The sequence below is a fragment of the Megalopta genalis genome, chromosome 13 (assembly GCF_051020955.1).
Source record: "Megalopta genalis isolate 19385.01 chromosome 13, iyMegGena1_principal, whole genome shotgun sequence".
Lineage (NCBI taxonomy): Eukaryota > Metazoa > Arthropoda > Insecta > Hymenoptera > Halictidae > Megalopta > Megalopta genalis.
The window spans coordinates 9,226,212-9,247,942 of NC_135025.1; the positions used below are offsets into that span (position 1 = coordinate 9,226,212).

Sequence of the window (21,731 nt, forward strand, 5' to 3'; positions counted from 1 at the left end):
TCAGCTTCCACATATGCATCCTTCATTCATGTTGGCGTTGATCCACTTTAGGTACTTGGTTACCCTGGTGTACACTCCAGGATATCCTGCTCTACCACATCCGATGCCCCATGAAACTATTCCTGCATTCAAGGAGTAAATCAAAGTTAGAAAGTCTAGTTCTATATTAGATCAGTCTGGAAATTCTTGTTCGTTTGCGTCGGATGCAACCTCGACATCAATAATAAATCAAATATAAATCGATATTGAATCTTTCGGAATGAATCTCGAGCTTGCGTTCTTCGACGAGCAAGTGCATATTTCATTTTCCCAATTTGCGCGATTTCTAATTTATGTTGGTATCAACGGAAATTCATCGTTATCATTTCATTGAATTATTATTCAACTTAGATCAGCGTATCTAATCGTTAAAACACAAGAGGAAAACGCCTTTTATAAATTATTGTACTTGTTGTACAATATAATATATATATAATATTATGATATATTATAATATAATATAATATAATATTAATATAATATAATATAATATAATATAATATAATATAATATAATATAATATAATATAATATAATATAATATTATAATATAATATTAATATAATATAATATCCAGAGGGAAATAATTTACAAATTTTTGCGATACATATCATCGTGTCTTATTGTTTATATATATATTTAATTATATACTCCATTACTCGGAGGCATCCATGTACTATTTTGTGCATTTTAGCAACCGGATGCAACACTTTTAAACTCTACAACATTTTTTACAGACACCGAGATTTATAATAAAATTATTCAATGATATATTATTATTCCATATTAAATGATACCGTAATAAGATTTTTACTTCCACCGGAGTAAAATGAAGCTTTTTGATGCAATCCTGCTGGCGAAGGTAAGAAACTTTCTTTCAATTTGCATCAATAAATTATCCACAGTCTAATTAGTAAACTATCGACAAACTCTGAAATGTTCGTTTAATCTATTTCGTTTTTCTTTTTTATTCAAGAACCTACTACATTTGATACTTTAATTTTTCGAAGTTTCTAATACGTTTTCCATAATGTGGCGTGACATGACCTATTCCGTCGGACACGTTCTTAATTCCAGGATCAACCGGTTTGCGGGAAACGATAACTCGATCCGGTTCAAGCAGCTTGTTTATTGATCGCTAAATGCAAATTACTTATCGATCCTTACCAACGATTTCGAGCCTGTCGCCTTCCTGTACAAGAAGAGGTCCGCCGCTGTCACCTTGACAAGAATCCTGACTACCGCGGCCGGCGCAAATCATGTTATCTGTAATTCGATTGGCTCGATATTTCATCTTACGGCATTGGATTAAACTTAATATCGGTACTTGCACTTCCTGGACTATTCCCGCTAACATTCCACCTTCGGACGTGCGACCCCAACCGACCACGGTCCCTTCTTTTCCGGCAGGATCGGTGCCTGTGAACAATAACGCGAATTTTATGAACAAAGTTACGAAACAATTGATGTTCCCTAATCACTGGACTGCGGGATTTTTATGGAAAATAAGAATTGTGTGACTCGATCGTAAGAAACGTGAGCCAGATGAAACTCTTTTCTCTTTTAATAATTTTAATAAGTCGGACATAATGTAAAAATATTCTCAAATTCTTATAACTTTGAAATTTTGTTCTCGACCTGGTCATTTTTGTCAAAAATGCATAAATTCCGCAATCTACTACTTTTTAGCTAGGTCTTGAATTTTTTTTTTATTGTTATTGAACAAAACTGATTACTAAAAAGAGTCAAATCAAATTTTTCTTGTGATAAATTTTAACCTTCTAATTTCGGTTTCGTTAATTACATTACTTTGTTAATTACGCACTATTGTGGGAGCCTTTGGAATTGATATTTGACACTCAACGTGCTAGCGATCCTGATTATTAACTTCTACTTGAGAAATTATTCGAGTACTTTATATCTCATTATTTTATCATTTGGTTTCTGGAAATTAATTAAAATGTTCACACGTTTTTCTAGTGTCTAAGTGGAGTATCCTAAACAATATGTTTAAAACATTGCTCGATACAATTATATATGAATTACAAACATACTAAGCATACTCGGTTATATGTTATATGTTATTCTATCTTGGAAGAAATCTGCCCGTTAAACAATCATTTTTACAAAATTTTTGCTATTTTATTTTTATTTTAAGAAGTGTGCGTCCTAAATCGTTCAGCTCTTTCTAGATCCTAAATCCATTTGCAATTTGTTAAGTACATCATAAATTAAAGTCACTGTTAGAACACATCAAGTTACACGATTACATATTCGTAAACAATAATCAGGGATACAATTTTATATATATATATATATATAATGATGTATACAGAAGTCGCATGGTTTATTTTTTTATGCAGTGTATTTATCATATATATATATATATATATATATATATATATATATATATATATATATATATATGATAAATACACTGCATAAAAATATATATATATATATATATATATATATATATATATAAAATTGTATCCCTGATTATTGTTTACCAATATGTAATCGTGTAATTTGATGTGTTCGAACAGTGACTTTAAATTATGATATACTAAACAAATTGCAAATATATGTATATATTATATGCATTATATATATATCATATATATCATATATATAATAACAACGAAATATTTTTTATTTTATCTGCGTCGTTAAATCTGACTTTTTAGAAGATTACATCTCGCTGACTTGTAAAACAGACCGAGCGAGAAGCAACTGATATTGAGAAATGGATCGAGAGATGAAGTAAACAATTTCTACTTTTTATGCTACAACACACGACAAGTTCAGAATTTTGTTTCTAATATTCTTATCGCGGGCTTAACATGAAAGTAAGCGGTTTTAAGTTGACGGGAACATCTCGTTCTAGATCGTACAAGATTGAAAGTTCTTAATCATGTACCGTAATAGGTATTTCTCAAGAGCTAAGCGGACTGTTGTGGAAACTGAAACTTCGTAATTACGACCACTTTAATGAATCCGAAAGTTTTGAAGCGTGTCAGAAGTTAAGAACTTTAATGTTTCCCGGCCGACGATGGAAATGGTTACCGATCGATCCGGTTACGATCGTTCCCTTGTTTGTTCCTATTTCTTACCTGTTTGCGGTAAACAGACCGGTCTAATACTTTTCGTGAACTTCACGGATTTCCGGAGCTTTAGCAAAGCGACATCGTGATTGTACGAATTCATGTCGAAGTTCCTGTGACGAATCACGGCGCTCACTGCTCTCATTATTGCCCGGCCGTCGGTGTTCACGTACTGATCGTAATCTCCGAGAACCACGCGGATTTTGGAACGTTTCAATCTAGAAAACACGTTCGATCTCATTAGTGTCCATAAATGCGATTGCATATTCGAAATATTGTTTTCAATTAAGAAATAAGTTTCTTCGATCATTTAAAATGAATTCTGTGTAACAGGACTACAAAGTGGCTTCCGATTGATCAGAATAAATTGCAATAAATCGTAACTATATTATTAGGATTAACGAATGTATTATACGCAATGTACTATACTGAGGATTATTCAGAATGTCGAATTTCGAAGATGTGTTCCTAAATCACTCAAAAAATTTGTCACATCGACAGATCCAAATACAGTTCAATTGACAACTATTTCAGAAAATAATAATAAATATATAAATTATATAAAATATTATATAAATATTTATATAAATATTATATATATATTAATTATATGATTAATAATATTAATAATATATATATATATATATATATATATATTATATAAATATTTATATAAATATTATATAAAATAATAATAAATATATAAATATATAAATAATAATATATAAACAAATAAAAACAAAATGAAAGCTTATAATTCTAAGAAGATTTCGGAAAACATAAAATGAAATCATAAAAAACTGCTACAACAAAATTCATATTTAGTTGAACAGAGGGTCCGTGTAACAATTTTATTAAATCTTTAATCTTAAATCTATAATTTACATCATTTTTATCGCCTATCAATTTTAGGCTTTTATTCAAATTGAACGATTCGTATAAACCTTCTATTCGAACCTAAATCTGCTTGCAGCGAGTTTTGAAAACCACTGATATGTTTGTATCGCGTTATTCCTGCGTTGCGTTTTCTATTTCGTTACGTTTCGCAGTGTCCAATCTGCCACGAGTGCATACACAGAGTCCGGTAATAATGAAAAATGTTTGCGAATCGCAGAGAGCTGCGACGTGCTCGTAGCTTAAATCAGAGACCTACCTACGTACACAGTGAGCCGCGGTAATAACGTAATCATTGTTAACGAGGCTGGCCCCGCAATGAAAGCGACCCTCGTACACTAAGCGCGCCACCCATGGATATTTGTTCGGCGTCGTGGGCTTTCCTCCGACGATTCGATTCTCTTGATTGGACAGGCCGCATTCTGAAAGGGAATTCATCATTCGTTACTATTGCACACTAAATTCTCGCCAATTGTCCCTCAGCGTGTAAACAAAAATGGACAATTAGACGGGACAATTTGGGAAGAGAATTCGAGCCTCGCGGCTCGTTTTTGTAGTTGCTGGTAATCGATGACTATGAAAACGAGCCGCGGGGCTCGTGTAATCGTATCTCCTCTTCCCAAATTGTCCATTTCTGTTTGCAAGCCGAGGGACAATTGGAGAGAATTTATGGTACCTGTGTTTTCAAGGAAGAACGTCGCCATGTTACGTGTTTTTAATTTCACGATATTGCTGCTTTTAATTCCTCTCACACTTTAACGACGATGAAGATTTCAAACGTAATCTACTACATGCGAATGTTAATTGCATAATTAATTGTTTAATTTTTGCATAGTTAATTGTTCAATTTTTAAATGGAAATAGAAGTCAAGTTTTCTATTATCGATATTTGGCAATTCATATTAATTTATATTAATAATATATTATAATATTATATTATGTTATATTATATTATATTATATTATATTATATTATATTATATTATATTATATTATATTATATTATATTATAGTATATTATATTATATTATATTATATTATATTATATTATATTATAGTATATTATATTATATTATATTATATTATATTATATTATATTATATTATATTATATTATATTATATTATATTATAGTATATTATATTATATTATATTATATTATATTATATTATATTATATTATATTATATTATATTATATTATATTATATTATATTATATTATATTATATTATATTATATTATATTATATTATATTATATTATATTATATTATATTATATTATATTATATTATATTATATTATATTATATTATATTATAGTATATTATATTATATTATATTATATTATATTATATTATATTATAATAATTTTATATAATATTTATATAATATTATTATATTATTATTAATATATATTATTAATTTATAAACGATAAAGAAGCGCTAGTCAACGTAGCAGCAAAATAAATTATAGTGCGAGGAGTTTTAAGGCCGGTTCGGACACGGTTAGTAATTTAGCAGAGTGGTGATTAATTTAGTAACTTACCGTGTGTGGTTATTAAGGTTTAGTCGAATGAGTTACTAAATCAATTTTAATCGAGTAGATCTATTTCGTTGCATTTTTCTGTTCGGATGAGCTTCCAGCAACGCTCGTTAATAACTAAACAGCGGTAGTTATGCATTTGGAACAGTGGCGCGTGACTCGAATGTAAAACAGTGAATATACTTGGAGTTTAATAATACTGTTGTATTGTTTTCAACTTACTAAAACCGTTAGAAAAGGAAATAAATGCGTACGTAACACCTGCAGCATGAAATTAATGCGGACAACTTTCATTTTGCATGCAAATTTGCAATGCACTAATGGCAAACTAAACCTATACAGGGTGTTCGATTTTAATTTATACATGAAAATAATAGTGCCAATAATTTCTAACGACTAGTTATTTCTTTCTTGAAAATTGTATGTTTATCTTTTTAAAAATCGTACGTTTCTTTTCCTTCTTCGTAATTGTAAATAAAAAGGGAATATTTTTGGAACAACTACATTTTCGTACGATCACAACTTTTGTCAAGATTATTTATTCGATCAAAGTTATTATTTTGTTAAATTTATGTTTATCAATGTTATTGCTTCCTTTAAAATCGTATGTTTATCTTTTGAAATGTTTCTTTTTCTTTTTCGAAATTGCAAATAAAAAGAGAACGTTTTTGAAACAAGTAAATTTTCGTGCGATCACAACTTTTGTAAATGAATCGCTAAAAAGAAAACACAAACGTACGTCTACACCAAGTTCGCATAATTAGCCATGAATTAGTATAATAAAAATTATATAATATACAATAATATATAATAAAAAAAATTATATTAATATTATATATAATAATTATATTATATAATAAATATATTATATAATAATATTTATATAATATATATAATAATAATAAATTATATAATAAATATATTATATAATAATATTTATATAATATATATAATAATAATAAATTATATAATATATAATAATAATATTAAAATTAGTATAATAGAAAGTGCTAGCAGTTTATCGTCGTTTGTTATATAGTGTTACAGTTCACATACGAAACAAATGATTTCTTCGTAGAATGTAACAAACTGTACGGATTGAAGAACGTTCGGATATTAGAGTGCTTGCGTTATGAAAATACTATGACACGGTGAACAAGTCGAGTCGGTACTAGCGCAGAAATGCACTCCATGATCGTTTCGAGAGGACCATATACATAGTTGGGACCACTTAGTCGAGATGGAGACCAGTTGGAGAAAGCGCATAACTGTAGTCGTTGCTTTTAATTCGTGCTCTCGGCACGTTGATGTTCCTCTTGTTCTTTTTTATTTGAGCCCGCTTCTCGAGTAGATTTATAATGACGGTCAACCGCGAAAATATGACGCAACGGAACCGTGCAAAGGAACAAGAAGGAAAGTGATTTTTCAATTGCACTTTCGCTAATGCTGCGAGTGAAAACCAGTATTTATCAGTTCCGTTTTTTTCTTCTTTTTTCTTTTTTCTTTTAATACGATCCCCGACAGAATTCAGGCCACAATGGAAGTGTTTCATTCTATTCGATCGCTATAAATTAAGCGACCCTCGTCGATCAATTTGGCGTTCTGAATTTCCCATTGCTCTGCGCGCTACAAATTCGTAAAAACGAGAAAGAAGCGTAGCCGTCTGTTAAATAATTAATGATGTTGTTCGTCAGTTAGAATAGAAAGTTCGTAAAAAGGCGTAAGATGAATTTCATTATTCTACTTTTCTTTCGGTAATTCCTTCGGATTATCGAACGTATATTTTCTGAGCTTGTCCGCGCTTTCGTTTCGGATATTTGTGCCGAGTAAACGGCGATTCGCTGAAACGGAACAAATCGACCGGAAATCTAAGAACGCCGGCAACGACCGCGAATTCTGATAATTGCTGTAGCAAAAGAAAGTTTCGAAGAAACCTCGAAACTGAATTTCTAAACCTACTTAAATGCCGCGGCTTCAAATGAAGGCACCTTCGCGGAACGATATTACAGATTCGCACTTTTCGAATGTTAATTAGATTTGACGCGGCTCGAATCGCGGCGAGCAAATTGTTTTGTTGGATTTTATAACGATACGAACGTTCGCGTATTTATCCTCGAAAGTTGAACATTCCTTCGCTCGGCTTTAAGATTTAACATCGCGACGATGTTAAACCTGGATTAATTAATCCGTAATTGCTCGAACGACGAGCCGCATTCGTAACACGCGCGAATCCATCGAATTTCCAAAATACATATATCATCGACGCTCTGTTTTTATCGCCCGGTAGGCACGTTCGCGAACTCGCGAAATCGCTTCTGCACGCAGAAAATTGTTAATTAAAAAACAGCGACCAACGCGCGTCTAGTCTTCCTTACCGCACGTGCAATTCCGAATCGTTTCGTCCTCGCTGTCCCCGCTGATAGCGACGTCGAGACCGAACAATTCGTCGAACAGGAACTTGCCCTTTCGATTGTGTGTCGGATCCGCCGTCTGAAAGAAACTCGTCACTGTAACACTTTCACGAGGCGCTCACTTTCCATTACAAATAAGTCGGGACGAACGGAGCCAGTAACTGCGACCGACGCGGGTCAAGGTCTCGATCGTTTAATTCCAACGGGCACGAACAAATTAGGATCTCAAATTCTCCGTGTCGCACCCGTAAAATTGATTCGAACGCGTTCAAAGCGTAGACTTTCATATCGATCCAGAATTACGCACTGCCTCTGAACGGAATTAATGTTAATCACTGAAACTTCGGGAGACGTCGCGAAATTTGTCTCGAATCGCACCGATCCGGATCAGCGGATTTCTTGTTTTTGCTACGGAGATAAGTTTCATCGGAAGTACAAGTAACTTTTTACAATAAGAAAATTGGATTTCGCTTAAGCATAAAACCGTTTACGGCGTCGCTCCGATGAGAAATCAGTGTTGTCAGGATATTCAAAGAAAGAAACGACGTTTTATGCTTGAATTCAGAAAACGGACGAAGGCATCGGGAACGAAGGAAATTACTCGAGCCTCCACTGAATTTGTTATCGTCCGAACACGTCTTGCACACCATTTATCGCGCGAATTTTCAACAATTCGGATGATCAAGCTTCCACCGTATCACCTCTGGACAGCTCGATCATTTCAACGCGGTCGAACCGAATGGTCGCATCGAATCGAACCGAAGGATCGCAGTTACTCGCCCAAGTTCCACCGAGCAAACGGCTAGCCGTACGAGAACGGTGTACAGAAATTGATGAAAACCAGCACGGGCACACGTCACAGATGAATCCACGTTACTTACGGTGTAATTCGCAGCGTCGATCGGATCATCCCTCTCGACGACGAGGCAAGCGGCGCGGGCGAGGACTAGCAGGATCGATCCGAGGATCCAGACCGTTCGCACGGTCATCTTTTCGGCTAGCGGAAGGATGCGGCGAGGCGTCGGGAACGAAAATATGTCACGGCAGAGCTTCTCGTTTGTCGGCGACCGAGCTTCCTAAGCGGTTGACTCGTCCACGGGTCGCCTCGTGATCGCGCATTCTATCGCGTGTCCGCGCACCATCCGCAGCTCGTAGACCTTATTCACCTTCTGGCCCTGCACTTCATCCAGAAGCTGCAGAAGATCAGGCTACGTTGGTGCAGACGCTTTCACCGTGCCACCACGAAGACGCCGGACTGACCGACCAAGACCGAGCAGCCGTTCAACGCTCGCGAAGAAAGTTCTTTGTCCGCGTCCTGTTGCTCTTCCCATTCAGTACGCGACGCTGATCGCACGTGATCCTCTCGATTCGAAATTGGCAAGATCCTCGTGGCCGAGGATTAGTGTCACGCGACCGTTGTCGCCGCTCATCGATCGTCCGGTGTCTCTTTTTCACGGCGGAACGGGCGTACCTTCCGATCGGCGATACCCTAATTTCCACGGGACTCCCGCGAAACGCACCCGCCCGCCGCCTTTCACGAGCGGAATTCTTTCCGAGAAGTTTCCGAGCGCGGCCGCGCCGCCGCCGACAACGACGACGACGACGACGACGACGATGCTTCTCCTCGCAGCTCCTCCGGGAAGGACCGAGCCGAACGAAAATCCTCGGTAAGATTTCCCGTTGACCAGGATGTGTACGCAGCGAGTACTCATCTGCGCTATCTTTACGCGATGGTCCTGTCGCAGAGCCAAAAGAGACCCTCCCACCGCCAAGGATCGCACCACTTTTATTCATCCGATCCGACCGCCCCACTCTGCTCGACGAGCCGAAGACACGCTTTCGGAACCCTTTCAAAAAAAATTTCTCTTCTCGCGATCGTCACCGGATGAAACCCGGAGACGAAGGTGGACAAGTCCGATCGATGAAATCGCGCGGCCGATGGAGCCGCGAAAATCTGGCCCGGTCGTGAAGAGCTTTTTATTAAAAAACTTCTTCCCTCCGGACGAAACTGTGCCGCAGTTTCGCGGACGCTTCCCACGCGATTCGACCGTGTGCTGGCGACAATTGTTTACTTTTATAGAGGCTTCATCGTCGGGACCGTTGCCTCGGTCAACGTTTTCGGAGAATTTGCCGGATATTCGGCGAAATTCGCCGAAAATCGCAGCGCTCGATGTAGCATGTCGCGAACCGTTCGAGCATTTTCATCGGATTGGGCGACTCGCGGTTAAATCGTTTCGATGGTTAAAGCATTCCTTTGAAGTGAATCGAGAAATTATATTCACTTGCTTTACATAGGATATATTCACAGAACTTTATAAATCGCTGTTCATTTTTAATCAAAGTCGGATAATTTAACCAAAGTCGCAGCTTTACTTTAGAAGCTTTGTTTCAGTTGATCGTCATTTCATACACCTCTCGGAACATTGTCAAAGTCACGATCACTATCATCAGCCGCGTTAAACGCGACCAATGTATGTTGTTTGCACTCGTACGATTTCTATCGCAACACGTGCATCGGTAACCGTGTAAGAAAGAATCATAAACCAGTTGTTTCGACAGGTTTCTTTTAATTTCGAGAACGAAGATCGCTGCCGAAGCGTTCCATTTTTTAAAGCTGCTTTTTCAACAGTTTGAAAACGAGTGCAGAATTATATCAGTTTTTACTCTCGGAGCTATTGTTAAAGAATCATAAACCAGTTGTTTCGACTGGTTTCTTTTTTAATTTCGAGAACGAAGATCGCTGCCGAAGCGTTCCATTTCTTAAAGCTGCTTTTTCAACAGTTTGAAAACGAGTGCAGAATTATTTTAGCTTTTACTCTCGGAGTTATTGTTAAAGAATCATAAACCAGTTGTTTCGACTGGTTTCTTTTTTAATTTCGAGAACGAAGATCGCTGCCGAAGCGTTCCATTTTTTAAAGCTGCTTTTTCAACAGTTTGAAAACGAGTGCAGAATTATATTAGTTTTTACTCTCGGAGCTATTGTTAAAGAATCATAAACCAGTTGTTTCGACTGGTTTCTTTTTTAATTTCGAGAACGAAGATCGCTGCCGAAGCGTTTCATTTCTTAAAGCTGCTTTTTCAACAGTTTGAAAACGAGTGCAGAATTATATCAGTTTTTACTCTCGAAGGTATTGTTAAAGAATGATAAACCAGTTGTTTCGACTGGTTCCTTTTTTAATTTCGAGAACGAAGATCGCTGCCGAAGCGTTCCATTTCTTAAAGCTGCTTTTTCAACAGTTTGAAAACGAGTGCAGAATTATATTAGTTTTTACTCTCGCGGAGGTATTGTTAAAGGTACGTTTAATTTATTTTCGGACTTAAACTGGTTCCAAGCGCTGCGTTATTTGAAAATATATCGTTGTTGCATCGAGTTCGCTACGCTATCAGCTTAAAAGAGCTGTCATTCCTGTTTCGATTCGGGAAGAATCAGGAGTCGCTGGTAACGGTCTGGAGGTTTCACTAACCCACATTCACCATTGAAAGCAAAACGTTTCTGACTACTGACCCGGTTTCCGTTTGCCCGTTCATCTCGATCGAGGACTCTGTCGTTTATCTAACATCTTTTCGTTGATGTCCACTCTTTTTCTTTTCCAGTCGGATTTTTCAACGACCGTTACTTTTTACCGGTTTGCACTGGGACCAGACGTTTTTTGGACGGTTTTCCTGGTAGAAAAGGAGATCGACGCGCTTCGTGCAATGGAGATGCATTTAACCGGTCGGTTTAAGTCGCACTCTGTCGTAAATTTTGCACGATTTCGACTAAGTTTAATAAACCCAGATTCCGATTTGAAATTCTTAAAATATATATAGTCGTTGTTTATCGAACAGGGCATATATACAATACGTACTTGCGATCGTATGAACTATAAATAATGCCTTTTACAACGAATGCAAGATCTGTGTCACCGTTGTGCCACAAACATTTGTTATGCTCGACTTTTACTCGTACGTGATTTGCCGATTCATGGATCTTTTTGTCACAGAATATTATATATTATTACATTTATTTCATTACATATTATTATATATTATTACAGAATATTCGATGAACACATTTTTTGTATTTAACAATCGTTTTATACAGGCGATGCGACGTCGCAGAATGTCAGCACTCGTTTATGTACACAGGACTAGATTATCTTAACTATGTGCGAACGAATTAACGAATTAACAACAACAATAAATTAATGATTCACGACGATTGCTCGATATGGAAAATGCTTCGTAGTTATTTACAGATATATCTTTGACATACGGAATGCAGAAGCGTTTAAGGATAATGCGATCGAGGAGGCTGACGTACGCAATGACGTACACTTGTGCCCATAACTATGAAAGTGGTCTAAGTCAAAATTAAAAAAAAAATGAATTTATCACTTATTTCACACGACATGATTTTAAACTAAATTTATTCAATGTAATTTTTACGATATCGTCAAAAATGAACCTTTAGATAGTAGTTGTAATTACAACGTTATACGGAATTCATTTAGTGTTAATTATGAAAGTGGTCTAAGTCAACAATTTAAAGAAATTATATAATAAAAATTATATGATAAAAATGGATTACTTTTTAAAAATGATTGATAAATATTTATGAATTATTTCGTTAAAGTTGTTGTTTCAAATGGACCGTTTATTTCGAAAGTGGTATAAGTTCTTTTTTTTTAAAGAAATTCAAAATGCCGGATCTGAGCTTGTATTGTCTAAATACCCCACGCAACGCCACTTACAATTTCTTTCGATGACATTGGACTTACACCACTTTCAAAATAAACGGCTCAAATAAAAATCACAATTTCTTATTACTTTAAGTCAATTATAGGACATTCAGTTAATTTTGAAAATGGTCTAAGTCAATTCAAGCCTTAAAAACAACATTTTCCTATGAAATTCACACAAAATTTCATATCTATAATAAATTTCCATTAATCAAGACTAATCAAATTATAAATTAAAATGTCGCATAATGTAAAAATATTTTTTAATTTATTCAAATGCGATTCATTAAATATCTCGAAACAAGAAATATATGACTTAGACCACTTTCATAATTATGGGCACACTTAACGCTATCTCTTAATACTGATCGATCTAGTTTCGTTGATTAATCATAGAACATTATAAGTACCGATGAATAAGTTCAACGCTCGGAATGTGCTTGATCGTTTGTTCCTTAAGGTGCCAGTTGTGTTTTACGTTGATAAGATCCTCAGGCGTCGCAGATTAATGACGCGGCGGCGGACAGACGCATTCGCCGTCGAGATGATCCGTCATCCATCCGAGATAGTTTGTTAGTTTCGTGTAGATGCCTGGGAATTTTGGTTTCGCGCAACCACGACCCCATGAAATAATACCTACGCAAAATGTCGTTTTACATAGATATGTTTACATATTGTATATTTGATGCGCGGTGTTCGCGATCGCAATCGTTGCACGAAGTTATTTAATGCCGACAAATATTTGGCGAGGTAAAATCATCTATAGATCATATACAGGGTGTCCCAGGTTTTAATGTTCAAACTTTGTCAGTATATTCTATGGCACAAGGTAAGAAGAAAATGTTATGTAAACATAGGTCATATAGAGCTTTATTAAGAAGTTATAACAAAAATTCAGAATAGGAATAGTAATCAACTAAAAAAAAAAAAATAGAAAATAAAAAAAAATCTTCGATCGATGTCAATCATGTACTGTCAACAACGGTTATTAATACATTTCGAAATGTATTAATAAACACAGCTTACATAAACACACGGCATGTGTTGATCTATTCAAGCCAATACTTGCAGTAACAGCAAGTTGATTACTATTCCTATTCTGAATTTTTGTTATAACTTCTTAATAAAGCTCTATATGACCTATGTTTGCATAACATTTTTTTCTTACTTTGTACCATAGAAAATGTATAAGTTAGTACAAATTGTATAAGTTTGAACATGAAAACCTGGGACACCCTGTATAGATATTTCATGTTGCAGCTATTCAAATTCGAAAGATCAAATTCTAGGTGAAATTGTATAAATTTGGGAAATATGTACAGCAACGGGACCTACTCCTGCACGCTTTTCTTACTCCCTAAGCCGACGCGCACATCCCCACCATTTCACTTCGCATCCAATCCGAAGTGAATCCTGTCTCAGCGGCGAATCGTCAGCCAATCGGAGAAAAGAAAACTTCTATGTCGACCCTCGCTAACGAATCGAACTGCGGACTGGAGGTATGCAGGTGTAGGACCTATTATTGTACTATAGTCTGCTTTTTAACACTAAATCTACCATGCAGTAATACTAACTGGCATGTGTACTGCTTCACAAAAGTGAGAAGACCGAATTTATTTGGAATTTGTGAAGTTTTTATTACAAGATTTGCTCCAATAATATAACTTATTCAAGCGTTTTCGACGATGGAGTCTCGGAACTTTGCAGAATTGCAAAATAATAATAATAATAATAATAATAATAATAATAATAATCATCACTTTTTGACCGCGGTAGGTTTAGTGTTAAATAAATAATCGCTGTCGATCCACAGTGTTGACATTTATATTAGCGAATCTCAGATTTCTTAGTTGGAAGAAATAGGCTACGATAATGAGGTTTATCATAAACAGACTGTGGGAATTTATGCGAATTTATATTATTATTGACAAGTTCTAGAAAGCAGAAAATGAAATGGATCTTTTTTCATTAACGATTTCGACGAATTAAAAATAAAATGAAATTGTATTAAATTTTGATCGATTGTATGCTTCTCATATTTTCATTTATATTATAATAAATATTTATATATATATTCATGATCTTACCGACTACTTCAAGATGTCCGTACGTTCCTTTTACATGGAGGGGACCGCCGCTATCGCCCTTTAAATAACCCATAACATATTAAATAGAAGATATCTAGTGGTTTTAATATTTAATTTAATTATTATATTATAATATATATATTATAACATAATAATATATAATATATTATATATATTATAATATAATTATTAATATTATAATATAATTATTATATTCATCGGTTTTAATATTTATTATACAGTAGATCCTCGATTATCGGAACACCCGTTATCCGAACTCTCTATTATCCGGAATTCTATTATCGGGGCGTTCTATCATCCGAAGCAAGCATTTCATGACACGAGTGCGTGTAATTTATCTAGCATCGTGTATTTTTCCCTCCTTCCTCCTATCGAAGTTTCTCAAATCTAACGATCAAAGGAGCAAGCTCTGGAGCTAAATGAGGAAATGCAAGGGAGTTCTAATTTTAAAGCTAGCAGTGGCTGCTTATCAAAATTCAAGTTACGCCGCGGTACTCGATAAACAGATATTAGCGGAGAAAAACTTTAATAACAAAACAACAGGCGTCGATGAGGTTTTCCAAAACATTGTAAAAGAAGAAGTCCATTGACGATGATTATCAACGAACATATATCTTCTCATTTCGAAGTATTCGAAGCTCTCGAGAAAGGGCTTGGATGGTTTCAAGCACAAACGGAATGCAACTCTAAAGAATTTCTAACGCTAAGAAACATAGGTGGCTTAGCAGCGAAAAAAAGCACGGGATCCGTAAGAGTTTATGTAATTTTTTCTTATTGCTTATATAATTCGTATTGTTTGTATCACGGAATAAAAATAAAAATCAGTAACGAAGTGTGTATTTTTAGTACAGGATGGGCTATTGTTCTATTATACGAAAATTCAATTGTCGGAGCACATTATTAATTTAATAATAATGTGTGTTATAAATAATTAATTTAACCTTATTAATTCCGTTAGTCGAGGTTCTACTGTGTTATCATAGAATGTCTACTATTATCGAAGCTTCAAAGAGTATTCATTACCTATCAAATTCTAATGTTAGTTGCAACGCATAATTAATTGAGAAATTATTGTTTCTTCTTCGATCATACATTCTAGTAATTGATTGTGCAATTATCATTGCCGTATCGATACATTTGTTCTTACAAATCGGAGAAATATAAATCGTTTTTTAAAATTTTAAACAATTATTTCGGGTCACCATCGAGTTTCGAAGACATATTAAGACTATTACATAAATATATAAATAAATATCTAATACTTATTATATAAATATATTCTTTAGCTTTTGATCTAAGCTTCTGTGATCGGAAATATGAAGTGATGACCTTTTTCTCGAAAGAAGATACCTGAATTCATAATAGCTGTCCTATTGTAAGCCCGAAGTAACGGGAGTGAAGTGGACAGCTATTGTGACTTCGGTTATATTTTTCTAGAAAAACGGATGACATCTGGTTGTTAACGTCGCAAACCAATAAATAATAAAAAGTACACGTTGTTCTTATTCCCAATATGTAAGACTACGGTGTACGGTCTAGTTCTATAGGAAAAATAATTTATTACAACCATTGCAAAACATTGTAAAAGTACTCACGAAACAGGCGTCGCGTTCACCTTCCAGATAACCGGCGCAGAACATGTTCTCAGTGATTCTTTCCTTCTGATATCCCGCCTGATCACACTCTTCCTGCGATAAAATTGGGAGGCTGACTTTTCGCAATTCGTTGCTTACAGCTTGATCCTCTCCAGTTCGACCCCAGCCGACCACCGTAGCCGTTGCTCCTGTGTAGTCGATAGCTTCTACAAATGGTGCAAATAGCATCAAGTCAATAGGATCACATTTTCGTTTTAATCTCAATATTTAAAAAATAAGATTCTCTAACTTTTATCTCGTTTTAATGATATCTTCTTTAGCTTAGCAGCACCTCGATCGAGACTTGGGCAACAATAATCTATGCTTTCTTCGAACATGAATTCAGGACGAAATTCTTATATCGTATTAAGCCAAATAATTGATTGAACCACGGATGAGACGCGTATTTTTTTCAGCTCTTTCTAAAGAATAATATAATAACAAACGAAATGTTGATCACATCGTGAATATTGAGCTCATTGACTCGTCACGGAGGCATTATCTTGCGCATAAAGTTAAACAGAAATGGAGATAATCGATTCCACGATAATGTGATTCGCGACTCGTAATCGTAACTGTTCTCGTCGCGACCGACTGCTCGCAGGGCATCTTTTCACGACACTGTCGGAGCGATATTGCATAAACTCTTCCAACAAAACTTGCGTACTCACTATCTTCTGGTAGACACGCGGTTCTCACGATACCATTCACATCCACCGGCCGGTCCATTTCGATGATAGCGATATCGTTGTTGAACGTGTACGAGTGAAAGTTTTCGTGGATGGAGACCGATTTGACGCGGCGGACTATCGCGTTTTTGTTCAATTTTGGACGGTCGCTGTCTGCTAGGACCAGTTTTATGCTCTTCGTGTTGAACCTGCGGGAAACAGTTGATAATTGTTCCTATGTACAGCGTTTCGTTGCGATCTTCGTCTCTTGCGCTACGATTTGTTAGCTGTTTTCGACGAGTATATTCGTCGTGACATAAAATATTTTTATATCTTCGTGATTACTATATCCGTCAAAAACCGCTAACTGGTTAAAGTATAATAATATAATATAATATAATATAATATAATATAATATAATATAATATAATATAATATAATATAATATAATATAATATAATATAATATAATATAATATAATATAATATAATATAATATAATATAATATAATATAATATAATATAATATAATATAATATAATATAATATAATATAATATAATTAAATATAACATCATACTTTGTTTAAATATAACACTTTTATAAAACATACAATTTAATAAAGAATATCAAAGTATATAGAATGTATATATTTATACTATATTTAGTATTATATTTAATATATATATTAAATATATTTTTTTATTTGTATTATTTATGTATTATATATATATATTTATATTTATATTATATTATATATATTATTTTTTTATTTATTTTATTTATATTATTTTTATTTAATATATATATATTAAATATAATATTAAATATAGTATAAATATATACATTATATATACTTTGATATTCTTTATTAAATTGTATGTTTTATAAAAGTGTTATATTTAATTATATTATATATTATATTGTTATATTATATTATATTATTATACTTTAACCAGTTAGTGGTTTATTATATTTAATATATATAATATGTAATAGCAGAATTTAAAAGAAAGTATGCTAGTCATTGTGTACTGTAAACTAGTCCCTTTAACAAATTAAAAAAAAGTCGCTAGGCCAGTTTGAAAAAAATTATTCCATTTCGAAAGACGATCGTATCCTTTTTGCTAGGGGTTGTATTCGTGATAGGAATCTAACGTTCCGAAAATATGAGAATCGATATCGCACGTATAAATTGAAGGCTCGAAACGGAATGCGTTTTCGTGGCGTAACCTACCCCTCCATGCAGTGAGCCGCCGTGAGCACGTGTCTTCGAGTGATTAAACTTCCCGCGCAGTAAAATGTACCGTGGTTGCTCATGCTAACCATCCATGGGTATTCGTAAACGCTTGCCACGTCTCCGCCAACGATCCTTATTTTTCTTCCCACACCGCACACTGTCAACCAAGCACACGGATTCTCGTTATTATTGTCAGTATATATTATTTATTATTTTTCAAGTTTATATTACTTTTCAATATTTCACGAAGTTATAATTTACTGAAGCAAATATTATCGCTGGCATCGCATTTATGAAAAAACCGAACAGGGTTGAGTATAAAACCGTGAAGACGCTAGAAGAATTTATGGATACAGCAATTTCTCTCTAATTCGCGCTCAGATTGTGCACAGAAATGGAAGAGGAAACAATTGGGAGGAGGAGATACGATTATTCGAGCCTTGCGGCTCGTTCTTACAGTTACCGAATATGTCAACAACTATAAAAACGAGACGCAAAGCTCGAATAATCGTATCTCCTCCTCCCAATTGTTTCCTCTTCCATTTTTGTGCACAATCTGAGCGCGAATTAGAGAGAAATTACTGTATTTCTTACGTTACTTTCAAATTATTACAATGATTGAAAAAGGAAAAAACGTTGTCATGTAAATTGTGTACGTTTTAAAATTAACTTCGACAATTTTTGTCTTGATCGTTGCTTACCACAGTTGTCGCAGACGTTCGGCCTCTTCGGTGAATTGAAACCAAGCTCGGTTTCAGCGTTCGTAATGTTATAGCGTATCTGGCCATTCGAGATGCGAAGAAGCCTCTGATCGATCTGCGTTATCTAAAAGAAATACAGAAAAGTGGAGGTCGAACGTGAAATTGTGACACGTAATTGTTGCGTGACTTTCTTGCAAAGTTTCCACTCGTTCCTTGCACTTCCATGCACTGATGTATACACAAAATCTACGGCTTCTATGGGACGTTTCGATCCAACGGTGTTACTTTTGGATAATATTAAAATTAAAGCGTAATGATTCTTACTTTCTACTCTCAGATAATACTCATATGAGAAGAATTTACCTCTCACAGAAAGTATCCACGACTTGTTAACAGTCAACCGAGTTCCTAAAAGTAATTAACGTGTGTTGCTTCGTAACGATGGAGAGACTGTATTTATTTAGACCGCTCGCTATTTTTATTTTAACGTAAATTTGGGTTAAGAAATTTATTCGCTCGTTCTCTAGGAAAGAGGCTTTACAATAGCAGCAAATTTAACATTAGATTTACGATGCACAAAAAACAGCTGTTTTATATTAGCTTGTAAAAATAACAATGAGACATTTGTTCTGACTTTTTAACAAGTGTTATTGTAACATTTGTCGTAAGTAACATACGAATTGAATAAATAACTCGTAAATGTATCTTTACGCTATGAATAATCGTAAATTAAAAAATTAGTGACCCGCCATTTTGACGGGTTCCGTAAATCCAGTGTTAAAGCGAAGTGAAATCGATCACTTAGATACAAATCGTTGAGAAGAATCTAAGCTCACAATCTGTCTGCAATTTTCGCGAGTTCTTCGAATATGAAAATTCATATCGGATACATCTCGACGCCGTTGACACCGATTCAATTTCCTGTCAAGCCCCCGTTCCTCTAAAATCGAGCACACCTGTTTGACAGTGCGTAGAAGCGCACCCTTTGACGCTATGCGAAACGAGAAAATTGGAAGTTATTCAACAAATATGAATCGTTGAATATTTCCGTAATTTACAATACCACGAAAAAATGTCATCTAATTAATTAATACACCACAAATAGTCTCACACCTAACGAAGAACATTTGCATCGGAATACGACCCTATTTGCACCGCGGCAGTTTCGTGCGTAACATTTGTTCGTATCGTCGCAGAAGACAGAAACGCGTCAGCCGTGAAATCGAAACAAACGAATCGCCATCGAACCGACATGTGAACCGTTTAATTTCAGCGCGGCGAACGAACCACTGCGCTTTTCCGTCCGTCTCGAGCGCATAGAAAAATTCCGCGGGCGCGTCAACGTAACACAGCCAACGCGGTAACACACGTACCAGAAAAACTTTCGTTCGAATAATCGCGACAACGAGCGTCGCGTGAAAACGAGATGCATAACTCACCACTGGGGGCAACGCGTAGCCGCAGCAGCATATCCCCAGGAGGATGAAGAGTTTCTGTTGCATCGTGTGCTGCACGACGGGTACGGTAACAGTGTTGCAGCTCGTATGACGGCCGGCAGTTCGACAAGTGGATCCTCTGAATTTCGATCCGCGACGGTTGTCCGGTGTAATGGATGGTGCCGGGTGGCCGGGTGCCGGTGCCGGTGCCGGGCGTGAAAAGTCTAAAAGTGTCGCGATCGTTTTGCCGTTTTATAGTAAATTATAACTATCGAAGAAACCCGGCCGGTGTTCGGTGGGGATCGTCAACCTTGAGTGGTGCGATTGCATTGGCAGATGTTGCATGTGACAGCTTTTAAATCAGCCGACGCCGCGGCGTGTCGGCGGCGTTGTCTCACCTGTACAGAGACCACCCACCACGGGCGCAACAGTAAAACGCTGATTTAACCGTGTACGAACGCCGAGGACCATGGCTGTGCGCGTCTCTCGGCCGAGCATCAACCACCATCAACGAGCAATGTCAACACGGGGACCACCTCGTCCCCCCTTCACCGCTGTACCCTCCGTTTGCCATTGTTCTTCATCTTCTTTTACGACTCGCGGCTCCTGGATCCCTTTCCTTGACGTCCTCCTCCTCCTCCCCCCCTCTCACGCGCTCGCGCGCCGCTAGATCCGGAGATCTAGTTGACACAATCGATATCACTTTCGTCAGCCGACAGCCTTCGCGCTACCCCCGATCCTCTTCTGGCATTGTTCTAGTTCGAGGTGCCACAGATAGCGCGCCGGAACCGCTGCGCGCTGCTCCCGAATCGCCGAAACATGGCCGGAGCCACAGAAATTCATTCGTTGGTGGAGGTATTTCCACTGTTCTCGATTAATAATTCCACTGTACTCGGGTATTAATTCGATTGATAAGCGCTCGATGTTGTCGCTTCGACGCTGGATTCATGGAACCCGTCAAAATGGCGGATCACTATTTTTTTAATTCATGATTATTCGTATCGTAAAATATATATTATGTATATATATATATAATACAATAATATAAAATGTAATATGTATATATATATATGTATATATATAAATGTAATATATAAAATATATATATATATATAAATGTTACAATAACATTTGTTGAAAAGTCAGAATAAATGTCTTATTGTTGCTTTTATAAAGTAATATGAAACAGCTGTTTTTTGTGCTCCGTAAATCTAGCGTTAATATCTTGTTTAAATGTT

The 21,731-nt window shown here is 35.7% G+C and overlaps 1 protein-coding gene across 1 annotated transcript; it reads right to left on the reverse strand.

Annotated features, from left to right (window-relative positions):
- Positions 1-20,719, reverse strand: LOC143260474 (transmembrane protease serine 9-like). Its single transcript, XM_076525957.1, has 14 exons — positions 20,497-20,719; positions 19,058-19,181; positions 18,354-18,513; positions 17,122-17,327; positions 16,412-16,617; positions 14,796-14,853; positions 13,222-13,344; positions 9,127-9,167; positions 8,869-9,063; positions 7,952-8,066; positions 4,296-4,458; positions 3,152-3,360; positions 1,206-1,457; positions 1-122 (listed from the first exon to the last, which is right to left on the reverse strand). The coding sequence occupies exons 1-14, from the start codon at positions 20,557-20,559 to the stop codon at positions 1-3; spliced, it is 2,037 nt and encodes a 678-aa protein (XP_076382072.1). The 5' UTR covers positions 20,560-20,719.
- Between the last annotated feature and the right edge of the window lie 1,012 nt (positions 20,720-21,731).